This window comes from Canis lupus, chromosome 7 (assembly GCF_011100685.1).
Source record: "Canis lupus familiaris isolate Mischka breed German Shepherd chromosome 7, alternate assembly UU_Cfam_GSD_1.0, whole genome shotgun sequence".
In the NCBI taxonomy this organism is placed as follows: domain Eukaryota; kingdom Metazoa; phylum Chordata; class Mammalia; order Carnivora; family Canidae; genus Canis; species Canis lupus.
In genome coordinates, this window is record NC_049228.1 from 22,281,868 (window position 1) to 22,306,702 (window position 24,835).

At 44.6% G+C, this 24,835-nt stretch overlaps 1 protein-coding gene across 1 annotated transcript in view; it reads right to left on the minus strand.

Moving 5' to 3' along the window:
- The window catches only part of BRINP2 (BMP/retinoic acid inducible neural specific 2), a 108,777-nt gene that overhangs the window by 46,326 nt on the left and 37,616 nt on the right, over positions 1-24,835 (minus strand). The window contains exon 2 of the mRNA XM_038542418.1: positions 4,389-4,729. Within this exon, the coding sequence (XP_038398346.1) occupies positions 4,389-4,657 (269 nt within the window). The 5' untranslated portion in view covers positions 4,658-4,729. The remainder of the gene's footprint in view (positions 1-4,388; positions 4,730-24,835) is intronic.

Below are 24,835 nucleotides of genomic sequence, written 5' to 3' on the forward strand. Positions count from 1 at the left end.
TGATTATCTCTCTATTAAAGCTTTAATACAAAAAGAAATAAAAAAAACAGACTGCTCATTACTTTGATTTGTAGCAAGGAGAGAATGGAACATTACCGCTAGAGTGTTTCGAGAAACCATATTTACATTTGCATCAGTTCAATTTAGGTGCCTGATTAGGTTGCGTGGTATGATGAAGATGCACTTACCAGTCAGAGGGAAGTGGCATGGTCTAGAGTAATGAGCAGGAGACCTGAAGTCAGGAGCCCGGAGTGCTATTTCTGGCTGTGAGTGGCTACCTCTCCGACCTTGACCAAGTCAATCTCATTGCCTTGGATCTTAAGAGCCCCCACCTGTCTCACGGCACTGCTGTGAGAGGTGAGCACTTAAGTGTCTGTCCTGGTGTGGGCTATGGAGTCAAACAAGGGAGAGGGCATTGAGGTCACAAATGGAATCAGAGACAAGATCTCTGTTCTTATAGCTCTTACAACTAGGCTGTTAAGAGACAAAGTCTGAGAAGTGGGCTGATTGTTCAGATCTTGGTCACCAGGGCTTGAGGACATGGTGAGAGATGGGTTAATGGGATTTAAAAACTCGCCCGAAGTTGAGTAAGATAGTCAAGCCCATCCTGTTATTTAGGAAGGCTTAACAAGAATGCATGTTGTCTTTCTTCTCACAACAATGCCATCCTGAGATTGTTCATTTCATCCCCAAAGACAGGAAGCAGGCAATGACTGGCTTCTGAAGTATGTCCAAAGAAGGTTTGCTCAGTTAGCAATCCTTAAATTTAGGAGAAAGATTTTTACCTATAGTGACCAGTAAGTGTGTGCCAGAGAGAATTCATTTATCCTTTGGTTAGCTTTATCTCCCAAAGAGAGACAGATTGAGGGGTAAAGGTGCTTTGAAAAGGAAAGCAAAAGAATGATTTTTTTTTTCTCCTTGCCATGTAGTCTGTCGATGTGAAGCCCTCAGCGGACATTATCACAAAGGTAGCACCCATGGTTCTCATCTCAATACCACTCTTTCATTGGCTAATATTTGTTGAGGACAATCCAATAATAGTTATTATTTATTAAACACTGTGCTTAACATCAATTCACTAATTTAATTTTCACATCAATCCATTAGGTATGCGATTATTATTTTCATGATTTTACAAACAAGGGCATTGGAGAACACAGCAATTAAGTAATTTGCCCAACAATATACAGCTAGTAAGCTGCAGCTCCAGGATTAGAATTCAGGTCATTAGGCTCCAGAAGCTTCACTCTAAAGCACACTGAAGTTTCAGCACAAACTTGACATGGACATTAACAGAGCAGCAATCTCCAGGGGCCCGCAGTTGGAGGCCAAAGCTATTCTAGAACAACCAATCATCTTCCCAAAGTAAGAGCACATTCTGATAGGTGGGATTCAGAGCTTAACCTTAGAACCTTGCTATATGCTAGTTATGACCTGTTCACACACAAGAAGAGGAGAGCCCCTCTCCTCCTCTGTGAGAGACCTTCATGTGCTTCTGCACCACATATTCTAGACCCACTGGGATATCTTAATCTTCCCTCACCACAGTTCACCTTTTTTCCTCTATGGAAGGCACATGTGGATACCATCTGATTTCTATGTTCAGAAAGCTCTCTTAAAGGAACAAGTGAAAGACAAATGCTGTCTGAAATCCAGAGTTGATGTTCTCTGTAAGCTTTTCCTCCCTGTGGCCTTCCAGAACAAATGCCCTCTGGTCATTGGGGATGACCTTCAATGTATATTTTACCAGTTGTCTGTGACCACTTTCATCTGAGCAAGCAAGGTCTTGAAGTTGCCAGAGAGAATTGCCACTAGAGACAGAAGAGGATGGGATATAAATGAATTCCCACAGGGGTAATATAGAGCCCTACATCAATATCCATGGGCCCACCATTTTGCTTAATAACTAAAGGCAAAACTCCCAGAATGCTCCTGGAGCAGCCGTGTGTGACCACTCTCTCTTTGCTCCACCAAAGGGTCACACATCAGAACGCTGCATTCCTGTCAGAATGACTGGTTACTGTTTCCCCAAGTACAGGTTCATGTGCAATAACTGACCCCAGAGAAACAGAATGGCACAGTGTAAGAGCTTGTCACATTAAATGATCAGAAAACCATTACCAACTGATAGAACAGTTGATGGTGCAGAAGTGATTACAGACACTCCCCATGGGCCAGCTCTGAGCTGCCGCCCAGGCATTCAGTGGCTGCCAGGCTTAGGGCTGGGTCTCCATAAGGAGAAAAATCTATTGAGGGAGAAGAAAAGTGATGATTTATTCCCTTTAGTTTCTATAGACCTTTGAGTGGATGGCGGCGTTGGGATCCCGGGCCTGACATTTTAGTTCCAATATACTTAAAATATATACGTATATATTTGGTGATGATCATGCTTCTCAAAGATTGGGATGAACTGAAAAGGTCTAAGGTAAATTAAATCTGGTTTTCCTGGACCAGAGGGATTTGCAGCTTAAATATATGCTAGGTTGGATTTTCTCTCTTTTTCTCTCTCTGTCTCTCTCTCTCTCACGATGGGAAAAGAAATTGTTTAATAAAGAGAAGCATCATTTTGAATTTACCTTATAAGAAATTTGTGTGTGTGGGGGGGTACAGGTCCAGTTTCTTATATATTTACTGAAAGTCGAGTCAATCTCTTCTGCTCACTTAGCTTCAATTGAGCTAACTCTGACTCTCCCAGCCTGGGTTGCCTGCATGCTGCCTCAGTGGCCCAAGAGAATTTCTTCTGTAGTCTTTAGAGGATGGCAAAGACTAGAGCCCCTGAAGCAGGGTGCGAACTGCAATCTCTTCCAAGACCAGACTGGATTCAAGCACAGCAGAAGAGAAATGGTTTGAAAGGAGAACTGGGCAGTTGCTCCTGAGAGCAGGACTTTATCCCTATATATGTCTGCACCCATGAAGTGTGCCAGACTCTCAAATATCTCATCTTGTCCTTTATCTGCATCCGTGTGTGGGAATCATGTACCAGGAGAACAGCCTGTAAATGGCTTCTCTTCCCATTAGGGGGTCTTCTAGTGATGAATACCCTAAGACCTTATTTCTGATACCCTATAATAGCCTAAATAGACTGCATGGTTATTGCAGAAGTTTAAAAAAAAAAAGCTCTCAGAAACAACAACAAAACGTCTCCAAATATATTTTAAGAACTCAGAACTACTTGGAAGAACTACTTGGAAGCTAATCCTTCCTCCACCCTTTAATAGCTGTGTGGGCTTTGGCAATTTACTTAACTTCTCTGGATGTCATTGAACTCATCTGTAAAAAGAGAATAATAATTGTTCTTCCAACATAGGCTTGTTGTAAGTATTAAATGAGCCAATGTGTATAAGGCATGTAAAGTGCTAGATCCAGCAAGAGGGCCACAAACTAGTATGCTCATATGACTAGAAATGCATGTGCCAGAAGGTAAACAGTATCAACCTCTAGTTGCTAAAGGAACAGGTGATTTTTCTGGTTTTGTTTCTTTTTGTGCCTTTTTTTTTTTTTGTATTTTCTCTCTTTTTGTTGCATTAGAAACTCATTTGTAATTGGAAAATAAATGTCTTTGATAAAAGGAAAAAATTTCAGCAAAGCTCCCAGGGTTGTCTGAAGACCACGGGCAAGGTGAAGAGGACAAAAGAGCCATGACAACAGGGCGAGTGGGCAGAGGGATGAAGGGGAAGTTTTTATTCAGAGATGCACTCCTGGGAGCCCTGAGGCTCACTGGGTCACTGGAGGTGAGGATTTCGAGAAACCCTCTCCTTTTGAAGTACTGGCCCAGCAGCCTGGAATATGTTCCTGGTTCATCCCTCATCAGATGGCCCTGGCCAGTCTCATGTCTGACTTTCAGCTCTGATGCTCCCAAGGATAGGTCTAAAGGGCCAAGAAGGTACAGCCCTTTGCCATGGGCAAGGTCAGTGGAGGCGGTGGTGGGGATGAGGGACAGTGCAGGCGTGCCCCTGACCGGAAAGGTCTCCCCAGACCACCATTCAGCAGGAGCTGGAGCTGCCCTTCCTTCATTTGCATGTCTAGGTAATTACAACTCATAAAAGTATCTAAACCCATTAGTTAAAACCCGGCCCCAGCGTTTGACTCTGACCTCCTGCAGCAGCGCAGGCCACACGCTGACTCCAAGCCGCCTGATTTGTCCTCAATTTATAAGCAGCACAACCTATAAATAGAAACCCTTTTGCTAAGTTCCCCAGGAGGCATCAGCAGGTTTTCCAGCTTGTATGTATTTTCTCTCTCTCTCTCTCTCTCTCTTTTTTAAACCAACACGGTAGGCTGGTTATCCCTGCCGGGCCGCTGCCCCACCTGTTCTCTTCTGGTTGGGCCTGGGCGCCCTGGGAGCGGGCTGGGCCCTCCACCCCAGGGAAGCCCCCCGCTGCGCTCACCTGTAGATCCTGTACCTGGTGGTGAAACCCTGCCGGTAGCGCTCCATGAAGTCAGCGTACTCCTGGGCGCGGTGGAAGGGGCCGCGGTCGGTGAGCAGCCAGTCCAGGGGCGGCTGGCCGGCGGGGGGGGCATGCTGCTCGGGGGGCGCCGCGGCGGCCGTGGCCGAGACCGCCAGCACCCAGCCCGGGAGGCCGAGCGCCAGCAGGGTTGCCCATGGGGCCGCCGCCCGCCCGAGCCCTCTAAACCGAGTGCCGCACTGCCACCTCATGCTTCTCCCGGCCGGTTGGTGTCTTCATTCTCTCGCCACGCTCTCCGCCTCTGTGCCTCTCCTCCAGGGCTCCTGGAACGAGAAAAGTCCAACAGGCACGTGTCAGTGGGACGCCCTGGTCTCGACCCCGCGGCCCGTGCGCCTCCGACATGGGTGGCCAGGGCGCGCTCCCGGAGGTGCTGATGCGGACAGCGCCCCGGCGCGAGGCACCCAGCAGGGCGCTTGATGTGCATTCCCTTCCGTTCTTAAAACAATCCTAGAGGAAACACCACTGTCATCATTTTACAGATGTGAAGGTGGGGTTTAGGAAGAGGAAGAAGAGTTGCTGAAGTTCATGCAGCTTTTAGGTGAAGAAACCAGAATTTTGAACTCTGGTCATCTGACCAACCTTTAGGGTAGATTGCTTCTACCTCTCTCCTATGGGGACTCCGTGCCATCTGCTGCTTCTGTCTTCCTCGCCCAAAGTGTTCACTCTGTATCCACCAGTAATAGCCCCACGGAGGTGAGCACTGCCTCTAGAAGCCTGAGGGAAGGGGAACCTGACCCCACTTCTCAGGTGGCAGATTGTGGGGCCTAGAAGTAGTGAGGTCCCATCGCTGCCATGAAGCTGGGCAAACTCGAGCAAATCACATCCCTTCTCCGGGTTTCGTTTTCTCTTATGAAACAAAGAGGCTTGACTACGTCCTATCTAAGAATCCTTCCAGCTTCCAATATCTGATCCCTTCTTTTACAGACGGTCAGGCAGGAATGGAGTTAGAATGGGAAGTCAGGGACGCCCCGTGTGGCTCAGCGGTTGGGCGCCTGCCTTTGGCCCAGGGCATGATCCTGGAGACATGGGATCGAGTCCCAATTGGGCTCCCTGCATGGAGCCTGCTTCTCTCTCTGCCTATGTCTCTGCCTCTCTCTGTGTGTGTGTCTATCATGAACAAATAAATAAAATCTTAAAAAAAAAGAATGGGAAGTCAGATCACCTGTGGCCATCATCAGAGAGCAGACCCGTGTATGCACGATCCTGGTAGTTCTGTCTCTGCGTGCCACCTGGAAGCTCCCTGATGGCAGGACTGTGTGGCCTTCTATCCTAGCTCCTGAGACCCTTCTTGAAGGAGTGAATGAGTATATCCCATATTCTCAGAGTAGAGGGGAAGGTGCCAAGAAAGAAGATTCTGGCCTGCAAAATTCTTGGCTGCCTTGTGACTCCTCACAGGCCTTTGATTCCCAGTGTGTCTGTACTGTGCCTAAGAAGAACTAGCCATCTATATATAAATCTTTAGGCAGATATAGGGGTCTCATTCAATACTCTGGGGGGAGTGAATTGCATTCACTCCTTTGATCTTTAACTGCAGGTGCTGTCAGCGTCTCACCTATCTGCCCTCACCAGCACCATTGCAGTGCTAAAATGTGCTAGAATGACTTCCAACCCCCAGTGCCTGTCACTTGTGGCTTTGAGGACTTTCTCTGGCTGCCAAAACCAAAGATAGGCTACCTGCAGAGGAATCAAGGGGTATTAATTCTCTGGCACTTCCAGGGTCCTGTACGGGCAGGCCAAGTGGGCTTCAGAGTTTGAGTCACACCTCCTTCTAGAGCCCCCTGTGTGCTCTGAAATGGCTCCAGCTCAACAAAACCACCAGACTTCCCTTGGACCAGTATGAGTCCTGAAGAAGCTGCCCGGAGGTGGGGCCAAGTATTAATCCTGGATACTCCCAGCCCAAAGGCTGGCCTGAGCCTGAAGACCCCAGGCTCAGTATTTGTACTTTCAAACAGGTCCCTGCTCATAAGGATGAAGGGACAGAGCATGAGCATCTGCACCTTCAGAATCACTCCTCCACTCCAGCCAGGAGGCACTGACCACCTACCATGTGCTGGGTGATTCTTAGAAGCTGTCCCAGTTAATTCTCACAGTAAATTTGTTACATGGGTGCTATTATTATAGGTTTGCTGCTCACTGGGACAGTGAGCTGGAGTTGAGCTAGGAAGACACAGAGGTTGAATATGAACTTAGATCTGGCTCTATGTCCAGACCTTACCAAATAAGGCTGGGCTACCTAAATTGCTGGAGCAGCTGCAAGACAGACCTTAGATTCATGACCTGGTTGAGAAAGAGGTCCAAAGGGATAATTCAGTGACACTTGCCCTACTGGGTCTTAGAACATATTATAACATTCTGATCATTAAAATAGGTAATACTGGCACACAAATTAAATGGGCAGATCAATGATATAGAACAATTAGCTCAAAAAGAGAGCTTATTATAAACAAGAACTTAGAATGTACACACACATATAAAAGCATTACAGCCTAATTGGGTGGGGGATGGAATATTTTAAACATCATGTTGGGAAATTAGTTCCAGATGGATTAAAAAGTTAAATATAAAAAAACAGAATCATAGGAGGAAGAAAAGTCCCCAAGAGTTTTTTTTTTTAAGATTTTATTTATTTATTCATGATAGACACAGAGAGAGAGAGAGGCAGAGACAGGCAGAGGGAGAAGCAGGCTCCATGCAGGGAGCCTAATGTGGCATTTGATCCCGGGTCTCCGGGATCACGCCCTGAGCTGAAGGTGGCGCTAAACCGCTGAGCCACCGGGCTGCCCTCCCCAAGAGTTTTATAATAAGCATGTATTGCTCCTAAATCAGGGGGAAAGTGATATAAAGGAGTCAGTCCTGCACATGAGGTTTAGGAATTTTTTATAGGATGTAATCTGATGAGGATGCCCAAAATGTTTCTCATTTAATCATTCACACATTCATTTATTGGGAAACATAAATTGGGAACTTAGTCCTAAGTGCCAGATACTATGTTAAGTGTTGATAATACAAAAGCAAGGGCTGCATTATCTGAAACTCTGTTGGTGACTAATTCCTCTTATAGAATACTGTTCTGTTTTTGGTGATGGAGGGGAAGGGGTAGGTTCATTATGAAGACTGGGGCTGGGCAGCCCGGGTGGCTCAGCGGTTTAGCACCGCCTTCAGCCCAGGGCCTGACCCTGGAGACCCGGGACCAAGTCCCACGTCAGGCTCCCTGCATGGAGCCTGCTTCTCCCTCTGCCTGTGTCTCTGCCTCTCTCTCTCTCTCTCTCTCTCTCTCTGTGTGTGTGTGTGTCTCTCATAAATAAATAAAATCTTAAAAAAAAAAAAAAAAAGAAGAAGAAGACTGGGGCTACTTAATGCCACAGGCCAAGGCAGCAAACAGAGTAAAGTAGAAATGAACCAAGAGAGAACACTGCAGAAGGCAGGATGTTAAAACAGCCCCCAAGACTCCCATGCCCTTCTGTGCATGCGTTGCCTAATCTCCTTTTGAGTGTGGGCAAGACCTGTGAATATGGTGGGATACTACTCCCAGGATCAGGTTACTGATCAGTTAACTCCAAGTTCTTTAAAAGGAAAAAATATCCTTGGTGGGCCTGACCTAATCAGGAGAACGAGACACCCTACCCCCACCCCCACCCCCGCCGAAAAGAAAGTCAAGTGTAGAGAGACAAGCTTAAAGAAAACAAATTCTACGAACAGCCAATGAGCCTGGAAGATACTGTTGAGCCCCAGGTAAGAACTGCCTCCCTGATTGACACCTTGATTTCAGTCTGGTGAAACCTTGAGCAGAGAACCCAGCTAACCCATACCCGGATTCCTAACCTACAGAAACCACAAGATTGGAAATTTGTATTGTTCGCTGCCACGAAGTTTGTGGTAATTCATTCCACAGCAACAGAAAAATAATACAGACAACATAAAAGATGGTGATATCCCTCTCGCATTCTGCACACAGCCTGATCTGGTGAAGGGTTTCCACACTCCCCGAGGAAGACTAGCTGTTGTTCTCAGCATGTGAAAAAGATGGCATGGCAGTTTGCCAATGAGAAGTGATGTGCTCACCTCCACACCGCCCTGTCTAGATTACAGATCCCTCCAGGTCAGAGGTGAGATGTTTGTATTCCAGCCCTCATACATAGTCAATCCTCAGATATACGGAATGAAGCAATCCCGTTCATTCTATAGAGGGATCACGGTGAGCCAGTGGCCTTGGCCCGGCCCCTGAACTTGTGCCCTATGCTAGCACACCTACCAATCAAGAGTTTTCTAAGGACAGGTGTGAAAAGCTGTGTGCTCTTTGAAAGAAATGAGATATTTTAAGTCAATGTGTGCTTCTTGTCATTCTTTGTTTATAATTATGCTTTTTCAGAGCTCACAATGTTCTGGAACCTGCCTGGTTATAGGAGTATCAGCTTTACAATCAAATGGTTTTGATTGCCGAGCCAAGTCTGCTGAGTGCAGCAAGAATGCCTGAATTCAGTGCTGACTGCTCTCTGATACACTTGGCCTTGGAATCAGATGGTTTCCGCTGCATTGCTTTTCCTCAGGATCTGAAGATGTTTTGACTTAAAAAAAAAAAAAAAAAAAAAAAACTCTTTTAAGGAAAAGCAGTTTTAAACTGGTTTCAAAACTTTCTTTAAAAAAACACCTCTAGAATGTGTTCCTTCACCTTAAAAAATAAAAGATACAATAATTGCTGCATTGACAGTTGGGCGAAAATCAGGCTCTAAGGGGAACAGCTTTGGGCCATTTCCTGTTTATGTAATTATTCCTGTAAATAATAGCACTAGAAATTTGGTAACAGCAAATGTCCAGCAAATTTTGTCTATACATTCTCGCGGCTTCTGGTGGTATGGCTAATAATCAGCAGGTTAAAACAATTCGTACCTTCCCTGTGGTGCGTCCAAGGACTGTCTTGCTGAAGCTGACTCTACAAGTAAACCTCTGTGTTACATGTGAGTGTATTAAAGTCATGACTGAGCTAGCTCCTTGAGGAAAAAATTATAAATTTACTTGTGAAAGCCAAATAATTCCATTTACTTACACTATAGTTAAGACAGAGTTTTACACCTACACAAATAATAAATTAGCTTTGGACAAAAGGCACAAGTAAAATAGGTTCATTGAGCCGTGAATGAAATGGATTACAGTTTTGTCAATAGAGAAAAACCAAGTACAGACGAAGTCACTTGAGAAGTAGTCATTGCAGCCTTCAAGGTGGGAGAGCTTATGAGAATCATAGCTCCGCCACTCTGAGACTGTCACCTGGCTGAGAACTCATGGGGGCTGTGTTGTGTCCTCCCAGTGGACTCAATCTCCATATATGCTGAGTGTGTCAATATCCAGAGCAGTTAGGATGTGGGGCATCTGCCACTTACATTGCTAAACCTTGGCGAGTGAGATTGAAGCAGAGTTTCCTCTTTGAAAATCATTTAGGGACACCTGGGTGGCTCAGTGGTTGAGCATCTGCCTTTGGCTCAGGTCGTGATCCCGGGTCCTGGGATCGAGTTCTGCATCAGGCTCCCTGCAGGGAGCCTGCTTCTCCCTCTGCCTATGTCACTGGCTCTCTCTCTGCATCTCTCATGAATAAATAAATTAAATCTTTTAAAAAAATCATTTAGAGGAGAGGTCACCTACTGGAGGAGTTGAGGGTACAGTCAAGCTAAGCTATCGTTAGAAGCCAGAAGAGAAGGAGAAAGAGATGGGAAATTATTATTATAATTAACAAAATCACTAATGTTGTTAACAGGTATTGCTAATAAGTGCCAGCGTGTTATCACTTAATATATGCATGATGGTTACTGCTCATGAAGCACAGATGACAAAATTTAACACTTGAACTTCATCTTCCAGATTTTATGTTCCTGTTTTAACAGATGAAAACACTGAGGCCAGGAATGGAGCCGTGAACTGCAAAAGTAAATCATGTGTTTCGGTGGCAGATCCAGGTCCACCTACTCCAGATCCTGTAGTATTTACACCTCACTGCATCACGTGTGTGATTTGCAGCTATAAAACTACATAGGCTTTGCCACTTACAGGTTGGTTGCCCTTGGGAGCAAGTCACTTCCCTCTGGGAGCCTCCTTTTGGTCATCAGTGAAATGATTTTAAGAGGTAAGATGATCCCTAGGGTCCTGCCCAATGCTGAAATCCCATAATTCTCTGCAAACATAAGGGACACACATATAAGGGGAGAGGCGTTAAGACTTTAGTTCTCTTTGGGAAGAAACCTTGCTTCAGAAAGGGAGGATAGCACACATGAGAAGTGAGGTAGAAAGCTGAAATTCTTGCCCGTTGGAGCAGTGACATTTAATAAAATGATTAGGCAGTGACATTAAATAAATTTTCAAGCCATTTGAGTGGTTAATTGGCCAATTCTATTGAGGAGCTGTTTTCTTGAATAAATCTGAGGTTGTCTACGGTAAAAACCTCACAGAAAGTGTTATTTGTTCTTGTCCTCCCCAGCCTCTTGGCATGAAACCTCCCCCTTGACTGGAAAGGGAGGACAGACAAGAAGAATGACAGGACGTTCAGAGGTGGGGATGCCTCCAGGGGAAGGTGGGTGCCCCCCCGCCCCCGCACTGTCACTTCCCATCATTCCCTTGCATTCTCCCCTCTTGTTGGGATGATGTGCTGGCCTCCACAGAGACTAACCCTGATCCTGTGCTCCTGGTTGTACTCCTGAGAGCAGTCCTGGCCACCACTCCCCACGTGAGCCCAGGCAGGTGGCACCCCCCAACTGGCATGTCCTCTCCAGACTCCATGCTAGAAGCTTCGGGATCCCCCCCAGAACTGGCCCAGCCCCGAGCCAGCTGCCTTTGCTGCATTTCCCAACTGCTGGTCAGGAAAAGACCTAAAATAGGTGAGGCATATGGAGAGCCGCCTGGCGTAAGATCAGGTGAGCAAGATTAATGGTTATTTGTGCAAAGGTAAGTGTTAATTATAACGGCTATTTCCTAAATGCTCTCACATTCATCTGAGACCTCCGAGGGCTGAGGTTAAGAGAGGGGAAGGGCCTAGCTGGAGGTCACTCCACAGGGAAGCAAAAGGGAACTCAGACATTCTGACTCCAAGACCCATAACTCAGCTGGCCTCACCCTCACCTGCTTCTGTCCATCGGTTGGCTATGAAGCAATTCCTATGCACAAGGAATGTACTAGGTACAAGGAATAGCACGAAGTCTGATGAACAGACCCAGCACTTGCTCTCTTGGAGGAGGAACCAACTCTGCAGAACTTGGGGATCCTGAATTGAGTTGAAAATGATACACATACATACACACATGTGCACACGCATACACATGCACCTACACTACTTTAATGGCATTAGACCTTGTGGGATCCATCCCCTCAGAGCTCCAAATTTACAGGTTTCTGCTGTAAAATAGCCAGCCATTCACTTATCAAGGACAGACTCATTTGTCAGTTGCAGAGGCTTCAGACTTGCCTGGCAGATGTCCTTGGCACTTTCCTTGGAGAAGCAAGCTGACCGGCAGACTTGCCCACAGTTTCATGTGATAGAGCCCGGGTCACAGTGTGTAGACCAGGGAGGCTCCTCTGCCCCAGAGCTCCCCTGGAAGTCATGGGGGTTCTCCAGAAAAGGGGAAAAAGGCACTGCTGAGCAATCAGAACCTCTATGTGAAAAATGGCCCATTCCAAAGCCTGTAAAACCCAATCTCCATGCAGATTAGCCTTCCTCAAGGCCATTATACCCCTTCTTGATGAAAGGACAGCAGCTCCTTGTGGCCCTGAGCACAAATCTGCCCTACTCTACTACTCGCTGAGACCCCCGACTGCCGCCCCATCGTGGAGGGGCTACAAGCATAGATTATGGAGTCAGAATGCCTGGCTTCTCATGCTGGCTCCCACTCTCCTACCTCAGCTTCCTCATCTGTTATATAGATAATCTATAATATATATATATAGTTCCTGTTCCTCCTCCCCAGGCCCTTGATAGTTAATGACCATGGGAGGGGGGCAGTCCTTTGGCCTGTCTCTGTGGCCTCTGTCATCTGGCTCTTTATTCTCTGGCTATGAGCCCCACCACTCTCTACATATCTGCCTTCCTTTCCTCTCCATGAGTCTATGTTTCTCCATCACATCTTTTAGAGTCATTTTCTCCACGCAACTTTTCAAATCTAGGCTCTGTGTTGTTAACTTGGTTACTTTTCCTTCCTAGTGTCTTTTATTCCCTGATCAATTTCCACCCCATCATGTCATGGAACTGGGTGGACAAGGATGAGATCCTGGAAATTACCTGGAAATTACCCAGTGGTTCTTGGCAGCCTGGAGTATGTGTGGTATATGTGTCTTGGTGGGAATGAGGGTGTAGAGAGACAAAGAGAGAGGAAAATAATTGATGTCCTAGGTTGGGGTATATTTTGAAATATTTTGCAAATCCCTCAAAGAAATTTTGATACAACTCTCCAGTGCAAGCCAGTGATGGAATCCCTTTCATAATGGACAACAAACGAGAAAATATAGGGCCACAGAGGTGTGGTGAGTTATTCAAAGTCACACTGATGATTTGAAGAAAATCAGAACATGAGCCTGGTCTCCCAACACTAAGCCTAGAGCCTATTCTGTCTATTTCACATATGTCAGTGATAAGTTAAAATTTTTGGAAGTCTATGAACCCACGAGTTCTAGAGCTATCATCATCATCATCATCATCATTATCATAATCATCATCCTCACAATTATCGTGTAGATATTGATCACTCTGTGCCAAACAGTGGTCTAAACACTTTTATAGGCACCTGGGTGGCTCAGTGGTTGAGTGTCTGCCTTTGGCTCAGGTGGTGATCCCGGGGTCCTGGGGTCAAGTCCCACATCGGGCTCACTGCAAAGAACCTGCTTCTCCTTCTGCCTATGTCTCTGCTTCTCTCTCTGTCTCTCATGAGACAGGGTCACAACCTGGGCTGAAGGTGGCGCTAAACTGCTGAGCCACCTGGGCTGTGCAATAAATAAAACCTTAAAAAAAAAAAAAAAAAAAAAAAAAACAACTACTTTCCGTTCATTGACTAATTTAGTTCTCATAAAACCTTGTGAAGCTGATGCTATCATTTTACACAGGGGAGAACTCGAGAATGGAGAAGCCAATGATACTCTTCTGAGAAAGTCCTTAGTATGGTCAAAATGACCTAACACCTAAGATCCATAGACTTCACTCTGATAAAGGAGCTGTAGTTATCCTAGATGCCTCTAGGTCATTCTCATTTAAGAAATTGTGATAGACTGACAAAAAAGTCTAAAATCTTAGAGTTTAAAAGTGAGACTCGCCAGAAATCATTTTCCTGGCTTAAAGACATTCAAGTCTTTTGCTTTGGGGGAAGCTCTGTGGCTCCCATTTAGATGACCTTTCAGCATAGCCTTATGAGAAGGCAGTTATATTTCACTTGTAAAGTCTTAAAAATCATAAGTTCAGACATGTGTCCCAACCTGGGCCCAGACAGACAACCTACAGTTGCTAGTTTCTTGCATGTCCCTGAGTTACCATGCTCTTCCCTCAGACCCCCAAACCAACTGGGCCTGTGCCCACACTCCCCATCCCCTCCTCTCTACCCAATCTTTGTGCATCACAGGTATAAGGGGCCTGTGCCCTTCCTAGCTCCTGCACCACCACCCCCTGGCTCCCCTACTTGCTGTTGTAGGAGACAGACCTCCAGGAATTGCCTAGTGTTTTGCCTAATTCTGAACTGCCCCCGCCCCCACACCCCGCCAAGCTCTTTCTGGGTTCCTCTTTATGTGTGTTGGCCAAAGGCTGGTCCTCCTGCTACCAAAATCACACCAATTGGTGATTTTGGGTACCTCTGGGTATGCCCAGCCACCTTTCCTGGGTCCAGCTATTAAGTCATTCACTACAACCTCTAGAAGAGAACTAGTTCCATCCCCCAGGGAGGAAATCTTCTCTGTCCCTGCCTCCTTCCCACCAGCCTAGCTTCTGCTGCTCAAGCCCCAGCTCACTTCCCAGCAGAGCCAGCCTCTGTATACACACAGGACAGTTTCAGGATTTCTTTCAGGCTTCAGAAGCCAAAATAAACCAAAGCCAATGACACAGAAATTGCTCACCACTGTGCAGTAGGCTCAACTGAGGTGGGCTGACGAGCAGCTCTCCTCCATTCTGACCCTGGGCCCTCAATGTTACTCTTGCTCTTGGCTTTCTGCCAGGCCTGTCACTGAATCTGAACTTTTGGCCCAAGCTCTGCCCTATTTGGGCCTTGGCACAGACCAGAATGTAAAATGATAATGCCCTGAGCTGTGCCAAACAGCACAGAGCTCCTGAGATGTTACAGATGCAGCTGTGCCCAGCAAACACATTGTTTCCGGGATGGTGTTTGTAAATATATGAGTTGCCCGACAGCTTGTGGAATTAAATATAGATGCTACATCACAAACTCCAGCTAAAATAAACTATATGCTGCTCAATGAATGTCAATAAGTACACTGAGAAAGAATCATTATCCCTTTTTGTAGCACAGTCCAAGAAACCCATCCCTAAGTGGGCTTTTTGGTTTACTTTTTGATGAACGCAATGTTTCCCGCCCGCCATGGGCTTTTGACTGGTACTGGTGGGCAGATGGGGGAGGATGGAATGAGGTGACAAAGTGGGTACAATCAGTAAGGTTGCTGTGTTGGTTGTGGTATGCATGGAGTGGTGGCAAGAGCCAACCCAAGGTTTCCAGATCCACTAGGCAATCACAGTCACCCTTGGGACTGCTGGGCCCTGAAAAATCATTTCTAAAAGCATGGATTAGAAAGACCTGATGGAAAGCAAGCTTATCCATCACCACGAGTCCTCTCCTCAGTTCTTGAGCCAAATGACTTCCCTTCCCTTACATTCATTTCTACTGGTTGCTTGTGTATCAGCAATATCTTAAATGACTAACGACAGATTACCAGAATTGGTGTTCATCCTGAAACAGGTTCCTGAGCACTCTCATACAGTCTCCGGCTGAGAAGCCTCATTGCCATGCAATCCTGGGCATTATGCAGAGCCCACACAACTCTGCCCAGAGTGCCAGGACCCCACTCTAGGAGGTGGTGGCAAAACCAAAGGTATTTTGAATTCAGGGCAACTTCAGTGTTGTCCGGACAAGAGAAGGTTTTGCTTGTGTGGATTATTTTGAATTTATGCAATTGCCAGGTTGTTGCCAACTCAATTTATCTGTTTATTTGTGTTCCTCTCCAATTCCTTAACACCAGGTTCTTTCTCTATTACAAAGTGGAGCTGTAGAGTTAGGTAGCTTGCAGCATTCTAGGCACTGTCTGGGTCCTGTGCAAAAAGGTTTCAAGAGCTTCCAAGGGAAGAGCTACAGTAATTCTCTAAAAATCTCCATTCAGACCTCATTCTGGCTCACACTGCCACTGACTACCCTAAACTATTTTTGACAAATTAAACCCTTTGTAAGATGTGGTAATAAGTTTTCCCACTTCCTTCCTTTTAGGAAAGCTAATAAATAGCTACTCATTCATCCAACTAATGTTTATTGGACAAAGAACATTTAGCTAGAATATAAAATGCATGAAGGGGATGTGGAAAGGCTAGAAGGTAATGCTCGGATTTCTCTGAAAGAAAGGTGAGTGTAAATCCTTCTAATAATTCTTATGGCAAGCCTTATTAGCCAAAGCCACATAGGAAGATTCTGTGCTGACTAGGATTTGCCGGTGTCCACATTTCAGTGATAACTGAGGTTTGATTTCACAGCTTCTGATTCAAAGCTAAGATTATTTTCAGCCTAATTTTGAATTATAGCATTGATTTTTCAGTCCAAAGCTTTGGAAAAATAGTACAGAGGAACTCTTAAAAATTTTTAAAACTTAAATCAAATGTTCCATTCCTCAAACATGGTAACAGAACACAGTTAAGACAGAGTCAACCCAGAACATGAGAGACTCCTAACTTTGGGAAATGAACACGGGGTAGTGGAAAGGGCAGGGGGATGGGGTGACTGGATGACGGGCACTGAGCGGGCACTTGATGGGATGAGCACTGGGTGTTATGCTGTATGTTGGCAAATCGAACTCCAATAAAATATACAAAAAAAGAAAAAGACAGAGTCAATCATTTATTCGGGTGAGTCTCCAGTGTGTGTGTGTGTGTGTGTGTGTGTGTGTGTGTGTGTGTGATTCTGCCATGAAACCTTTCTTAATTTCTAGAGGAATATTTGGTTGTAACCACTTGGAGAGGGGTGCCTTCTTTACTGCATAAGGTCAGGTGGCTGTTAAGCATCCTATAATGCACAAGACAGCTCCCCATAACAAATAATCCCTGGACCCCAAATGTCACTAGTGCTGAGGTTGAGAAGCTCTGACTTATACCAACAAATTCTAATGTCCCCAGACTTGTAAAGTACCTCTGAATAATGGAACACCAGCTTTTTCAGGGAAGTTTTTCATGCATATCTAGTTTGCCAACATATGCTATGGTGGCGAAGACCAAAATTACTTATCCTCACAATCCCTCTGTCTGGGCCTCCTGTTCATGCTTAATTGGTCCTTGACAAGAACAATAACAACAGTTAAAAATCCTATTACTGATTGCTTATTTCCTCCTGAGCACTGTGCTAAGCACTTTTCTATCAACAAAGTAAGTATTACTAATCCAGGACCAACTAATATAAAGAAAATGAGATTCTAGGAGATTTAGAAACTTGTACAACTTCCTTCCTTCCTTCCTTCCTTCCTTCCTTCCTTCCTTCCTTCCTTCCTTCCTTCCTTCCAGTTCAATCAAAAAACTTATAGGCAGGCAGGCCTGTGCAGGTGGGTAAACTAGGAAGCATCTGAATCCACGTAAGGTAGGTGGTTGAGTGGGACAGCAGCCCATTGGAGACAGGAAATTGGTTGCATACAGAGGGATTTAGCCAATAAGTAAATATATTGAGGAGAACAGGAGCTAAATTTCTCATGGTCAAAGAGGGGAATTATAAACATGGAAAGAACAAAAGCTATAATAAACCCTCTGGTGTGGCCTTAAGATTAGAAGTATGAACTCATTTTTCCTAATATACGTAGAGAAATAGAAGGACAGAGAGACACAGAAATGGAGCAGTTGACAGATGAACAGATAGGGAGATACATGTTTGATAGATATAAAAGAATGTGTGTGTACTAAATATAATATGATATTCTAGATTGGATTCTGGAATAGAAAAAAGGATATTAGTAGAAAAACTGATGTAGGGGATCCCTGAGTGGCTCAGTGGTTTGGGACTTGCCTTTGGCCCAGGGCGTGATCCTGGGGTCCCAGGATAAAGTCCCATGTCGGGCTCCCTACCTGGAGCCTGCTTCTCCCTCTGCCTGTGTCTCTGTCTCTCTGTGTCTCTCATGAATAAATAAATAAAATCTTTTTTAAAAAAGAAAGAAAGAAAGAAAAACTGATGTAATCTGAATAAAGTTTGTGGTTTAATTAACAGTGTTGCACCTATGTTAATTTCTTAATTTTGACAAATGTACTATTGTTACAAGATATTAAAATTAGGGGAAACTGGGTGAAGGATACACAGGAAGCCTGTGCTCTAACTTTTCTATAAATCTAAAATTATTCCAAAGTAAAATGTTTTTTTAAAATTGAAGTGTAGGGCAGCCCTGGTGGCGCAGCGGTTTAGCGCCTCCTGCAGCCCAGGGCGTGGTCTGGAGACCCTGGATGGAGTCCCACGTCAGGCTCTCTGCATGGAGCCTACTTCTCCCTCTGCCCGTGTCTCTGCCTCTCTCTCTCTCTCTCTCTCTCTCTCTCTCTGCATCTCATGAATAAATAAATAAAATCTTAATAAAATAAAATAAAATAAAATAAAATAAAATTGAAGTGTATATATGCATATATACACACATAAACACACTAATACATTCCCTTGTGTATGACACATATACATACACACAAGCCATCTCTCCCAGTTCTGTCTACTGCAAGTATGTCCAGTACGGCTCATCTCACTTTAAGATCTTGGTTTCTAAGTCCTGTTCTCCACCAAAAGGAATCAGGGATTCTTGGAGAAATGGATGATTACGGCCTATGGCTGTTAAGGTGTAACATGAAGTTGGAACCTCTTTTTATGATAGAAACATTCGTGTCCTGGCAAATTTTTAACAGTCAAACTAGCATTTGCCAGTTTCCATGGTGTAAATACTCACAACATGCCTATTCCAGGCTACCAACTTGACCTTAATGACATACAATTCCTGAAAAATTTGCAATGGTTCCTACAAGCAATGTAATCCAGCTCCAGCAAACCACTGGATTAATATAAAAATGTATATATCTCTAAAGAAGGATGGATACATGTTAAAAGAACATAGAGCCAGCTTAAGAAAGGTTCCTCTCATCAATTCTGGGACAATGAACATCAGAATAAATATTTGTAATAATGGATTATATTTCTTTGAGTAAATAGTCTATGAGCCCACACTATTTACACACACACATACACCCATACTGGGGGCGGGGGTGAAGCTTTTTCCTGAATAAAATGCCAACTAATAAATGCAGGGAAAAAATGATGGAATTAGAAAATCATCATTTAGAAATTATCGAGTGATAATACGTTCAACTGAGAAACAAATCAGTGCTAAACTGTGAAATAACCCATTTTTCATCAAAGGAGAATACGTCACAGTCTCACAATATCTTCCTTGAAATAATTATTAATTACACAGGGAGGAAAATAACTTCACAGTGGACAAACCTGACAGCCACCATCTTACCCTAGTGATCCAAGTTCATGTCACCAGAGGTTAGACAAAAATCATGTGAGATCACATCACTTCTCTCATACTTCAGGCAAAAAAAATCCTAACTTGAATTCAACTTGAGGAAACATCACACAACCTAAATTGAGAGATATCTTACAAAATAAGAAGCCTGTAATCTTCAAAAGTGTTAAGGTCACAAAGGTCAGAGAATGACTGAGGACCTAATTGTTCCAGTTTGAAGGGCACTGAAGAAAGACATGGCAACTCTAAGCAATGTAAAATCCAGGGTTGGATCTTTTGTTATAAAAGACATTCTTGGGTCAGTTATGAAACTTCAATGGGGTCTCTGGATAAAGGGCATATGGGAGTTCTTTGTATTCCTGTATAACTTTTTTATGAGATTGTAATTATTTCCTTGTACGAAGGGAAAAGGAAAAAAAGAAAAAGAAATTTATACATGATCACACAGCTCATGCAGCCAACAATGAAACCACGGTTTTTCTAATTCTGACACCTGTGCTATTTACCAATCCATGATTCAAAAATGTTTGTCCATTGAATTAAAGAGAGATATGTAAGGTAGGGACAGATCCCTGTTAAGACAGACCCTGATTCTTCACATCTTAGAAGATACAATCAGAGACTTGCCAACATGTGGCTGTATCCAGCACTCTCCAATAAAAATATAATGCAAACTACACAGATACTCAAAATTTATTATCAGCTACATTAAAAAGGTAAAATGAAGTAGAAAAATTAATTTTAATAATATATTTTATTTAACCTACCAAATCCAAGATATTGTCATTTGAAATAACTTTGTATGGTGACAGATAGTAACTATACTTTTCATTGTGAGCATTTCATAATGTGTATAATTGTCAAATCACTACGTCACACACCTGAGACTAACTTATATTAGTACAGCAACTATACCTCAATTTAAAAAATAAAACAAAAACACAACATTTTGTCATTTGAACATGTAATTTAAGAAAATTATTATCAAGATAGTTTGTTTTCTCACACTGAGTCTGAAATCTAGGGCGTATTTACATTTATAGCACATGTCAAAGTCTAATTTTTCATCAGAAATACTTGACTCGGGGCAGCCCGGGTGGCTCAGTGGTTTAGCACCGCCTTCCCCGCAGGTGTGGTCCTGGAAACCCAGGATCGAGTCCCACGTCAGACTCCCTGCATGGAATGGAGCCTGCTTCTCCTTCTGCCTGTGTCTGTGCCTCTCTCTCTCTCCCTCTCTCTCTGTGTCTTTCATGAATAAATAAATAAAATCTTTAAAAAAAAAGAAAGAAAGAAATAATTGATTCTTTGTTTAGATTTGAAATAATCTACAGTTGGAAAAAGAAATCACATATCCAGCATATTCTATGTATATTTAAATTTTTTTCTGATACTCAAAATAAGTTTTGAAATTTCAATTAATTAAAACTAAATAGGGCAGCCCTGGTGGCTCAGAGGTTTAGTGCCACCTTTGGCCCAGGGCATGATCCTGGAGTCCCGGGATCAAGTCCCACATTGGGCTCCCTGCATGGGGCCTGCTTCTCCCTCTGCCTGTGTCTCTGCCTCTCTCTCTCTCTCTGTGTCTCTCATGAATAAATAAATAAAATCTTTCAAAAAAAATTAAAACTAAATAAAATTTCAAAACTTAGTTTCTCAGTTGCTCAAGCCACATATTAAGTGCCTGACAGTCACATGCAGCTCATTGCTACCATAATGGACAACACAGGGCTGGGCAGGTCCATGATTCATCTATTCCTCTTTATTCCCATGCACGCACCCTGCTCGCCCCACTCCCATGTACAGGGATGCACTGTACTTTTATGCAGAGCTGTATACTCTTTGCATTTTGTTGCCATAAGCATAAAGACTTTGAGTGAAGCAGGGTTCTACACAGGAGAAGGGATCTCCCTCCAACTCTTAAGTTAATCTCCCTTAAATCATGGCTGCCTATGGACTAGCACTTAGGTGAACAAATTGGGAAAGTACATAGCAAAATGGTACCACGAAGGAAAGTTCTTTACAACTGAGAAGCATTAGATGTTAATCGTTCAGTTAATTTGTATTAGAGGCCAAAAACAGTGGACATTGCCATCACAAAGATTTGGAACAAGTCCATATATTTGTGATTTTTGACTTCTCCATAGAAATAATAAAAAGAGGGGAGCCCTGGGTGGCTCAGCAGTTTGGTGCCTGCCTTTGGCCCAGGGTGCGATCCTAGAGTCCTGGGATTGAGTCCCACGTCAGGCTCCTGGCATGGAGCCTGCTTCTCCTTCCTCCTGTGTCTCTGCCTCTCTCTCTCTCTCTCTCTCACTCTCTCTCATAAATAAATAAATAAATAAATAAATAAATAAATAAATAAATAAATCTTAAAAAAAAAAGAAATAATAAAAAGATGCACTAGTCTCTTCACACCAACCTTCACACACCTGCCCTGAAAAATGAATTAGAAAGTATCTGCAAAGCTGTGCTCTCCTGAGAGAAAAGTGTTGCAAGTAAATTTAGATTGGTAATTGTTGCCAAGTGCTGCAATCAGGATCCATTTTCATTTCTTTGTTATGATTTTATGTATTTCTAAATTTTCTACAAAACAATGCATTATTTTGTAATCAGAAAAAAAAACCCTTTTTCTAATTAGAAAATAATTTAAAATACAAGGAGTCCTGTTCTCTCTTTTTCCCATCATCTATATGACTGGGCAAGACTCAAGTCAGCCATTCTGGCCAGAGAGCTTCAGCCACCAGTTCCAACAGGTGGTCAGATAATCCTTCCATTTCCAACCATCTCAGCTGCTCTCACTTGGTTGCCCCACTTGTGTGAGGAGGAGCTGGGGTGTAGTGGAAACAAACAGAAACAATTCATCACACTCATTCATAAAACGTTGCTCCTTCAGGCTCCTCCAGCTCTCTGCCTGCCCCGCCATGCTTGACATTTTGCCAACGCTCGAGCCTCCTGCCTGTTCGGGCCTTGGCCAGGCTGCCCCAGGCTCGGGGGTGGGGGTGAGGGGGTGCAGGCAGATTCTGGAACTGGCACTGGTGGTTCCACAGGACGGGGTCTCTGGCCCAAGGCTAAAACTGCCGTCCTGACATCGCAACTGCCATGGAACGACCTGGGCAGCAATCACCCAGATGCTCTCTGGGCTTGTTGTCTCCTGAAGTTTCAATTAAAGATGCTCTCAGTTCCTCTGCTTTGTTTTTTCTCATCCCAACTCAGAACCCTCCCCTCCCGTCTAGGGGCGACTGCATGCCATGGTTCAGATTGTCCCTGCAAACACCAAGTCGCACCATGTAGTCCAAGGGCATGGCTTCCTGCGTGGCGGAGCAGAACACAACCTGTGCCATCATATCTGAGGCCCTGCCAGGTCCTCCATTTTCTCTTAACCTCCACGATGACAATGAGGTCACCTTGTTGGTGACGCAGCACCATCAACACACCCTGAGGTGGCCTGACAGGCTTACAACATTTGAGGCCATGATCCAAATAGGGGATTTCAGGGAAGAGGGGCTGCAGAGTAGTGCACACAGTTTATAGTCATAGGACCTGGGAGCTCTTGCTCTGGAGGGCCATTATCAAGAGTTAGCAGGTTGCATCTGCCTCCACAACAGTCATGGAGGGAATGGTAAGCATACTGCTTAAAATACTAATTTTCCTATTGTCCAGTTTTGGTTCATTCATAGACACAAAGTGATTCTTCTGTCCCCCCAGAAAACCTCTCAACATCATTCTGGAACCTACCCACACATAGCCCCACCCCCCATTCCATGAACATCCCTAAGTTTGGCTTCTGCAAAACCCACAGCAACTGTCTACTCTCCAGACAGGAGGGACGTCCCAGTACCGTAGCTAACACTCACGGAGTAGTCACGGGTCCAGCCAACGTTCTCACTGCTTCACATACAGTGTCTCATGGTGAGCATTGTGTTCTACTCTTATTTTACATTTATGGATGAAGAAATGAGGAGTTAAAGAGATTAAGTAGTTTGTCCAGGTCCCAGCATGTTATGGCCGGGGCAGGTTGTCTGGATCCAGAGCCAGGTTGTAGCCACTTGGTTCTACCCTTCTCAACCCAATTTTCCTTCATCACACTCTGGCTTCTTCACACCTTTGGTCACTGCCAGACTCTCCCGGCTCACTTCTCCCTCCCTTTGCTTCTATGTGTCTGCCTTCTCTTGCTTTTTTTTTTTTTTTTCTCTAAGATTTTATTTACTTATTCATGAGAGAGAAGCAGAGACACAGGCAGAGGGAGAAGCAGGCTCCATGTGGGGAGCCCAATGTGGGACTCGATCCCAGGACCCCTGGATCACAACTTGAGCCGAAGACAGATGCTCAACCAATGAGCCACCCAGGGACCCCCTTCTCTTGCTTTTGCTGTTTCCGCTCCAAAGGCAGCTTCCTGGTCCACCCCCGCCATGCTCATATGGTCCTCCACCCGTTCAGCACAGGCCTGTTCTCTCAGCCCCGTGGGTCAGGGAAAGGAACCAACCAAAAAAACCTGCAATGATGGTGATCAAAAAAACTGGAAGATGGTCAGGAAGATGGCCACCATGTCAGCAGCTGACACCTGGAATTCTAGACTTGTAGAAAGGCCCCTTGTTTCATAGAGGAAGAACTGGAGTCCAGAGTGTGGTTACAAGGTTGAGGCTTATGTGGCCAGTTAATGATGACCTGGGATTAGAATCTAGGCAGGTTTTTGCCACCCAGCCCCGAGACCCTTCACTGAACCCCACTGTCTTGACAAGACTATGGTTCTAACAAAGACCCAAGGGACCCATTATCCACACAGGATTTCTACCTGCCCACCCTGATGTATCCAGCTCCCAGGGCAACATTTATTTTCAGCACCTCCTCTTTCCCCTTGGAAGCCTCTTTGCATCCCACATTTCTACCCTCCCTTTGTCTTAGGCTCTGAGTTTTCTCTGGGCCTGCCTTCCATCTACCTGCCCACCTTTGATCCTGATTTTTCCAAGCTGTTAGCCCTCTGCCTCTCAGTAACATCCTTCTTCTCCTGTAGGGTTGTTTTCAGCAGGATACAAAGGTCATTAGTAAATCAATAACCCTTGATTTAGAAAAGGGGGGGTGGTGGTGGAGGAAGGGACCTGGAGTTTTTAATTCAGATCTAGCAACTCCTGGGGCATTGTCAGGAGCATTCTAAAATTAGGCCTTTGAAACGCATGATGCTGCAGCTGTTGGAACTTGATAGCTTCCTGCCCATAAACATGAGCAGCTTGCTATGGGTGGGATCATTAACCGAATTCTCCCTCTCCTGCAGTCGGTATGGCTTCCTCTGACTCTGATGCCATATGTATCATCTCTTGCTTTGGAGCTCTCTGTTTTATTCTTGTCTCCTTTGCCTCCTCTCCATTCATCACTTTCGTGGGCTCCACATGTGGCCTTTTTCTTCTTTCTAGGAATCTTTCCATTTCCATGTATCAATGGAATCTAGGAATCTTTCCATTTCCATGTATCCAATGCAGCAAATACTTCTGCCAGTACATAGTCTCATTTATCATCAGAGCCATGTTGAGCATCCATCCATAAGCACGTGCCTTTCTGATATGTTTACAAAGATGATCCTCCAAAAGTCAGCACATGCCCTAGGACCCATCATGCTACCTACTGACCTTTGAGGACTCCTCTCATTCTACTGTCCTTACTCCTATTCCAAC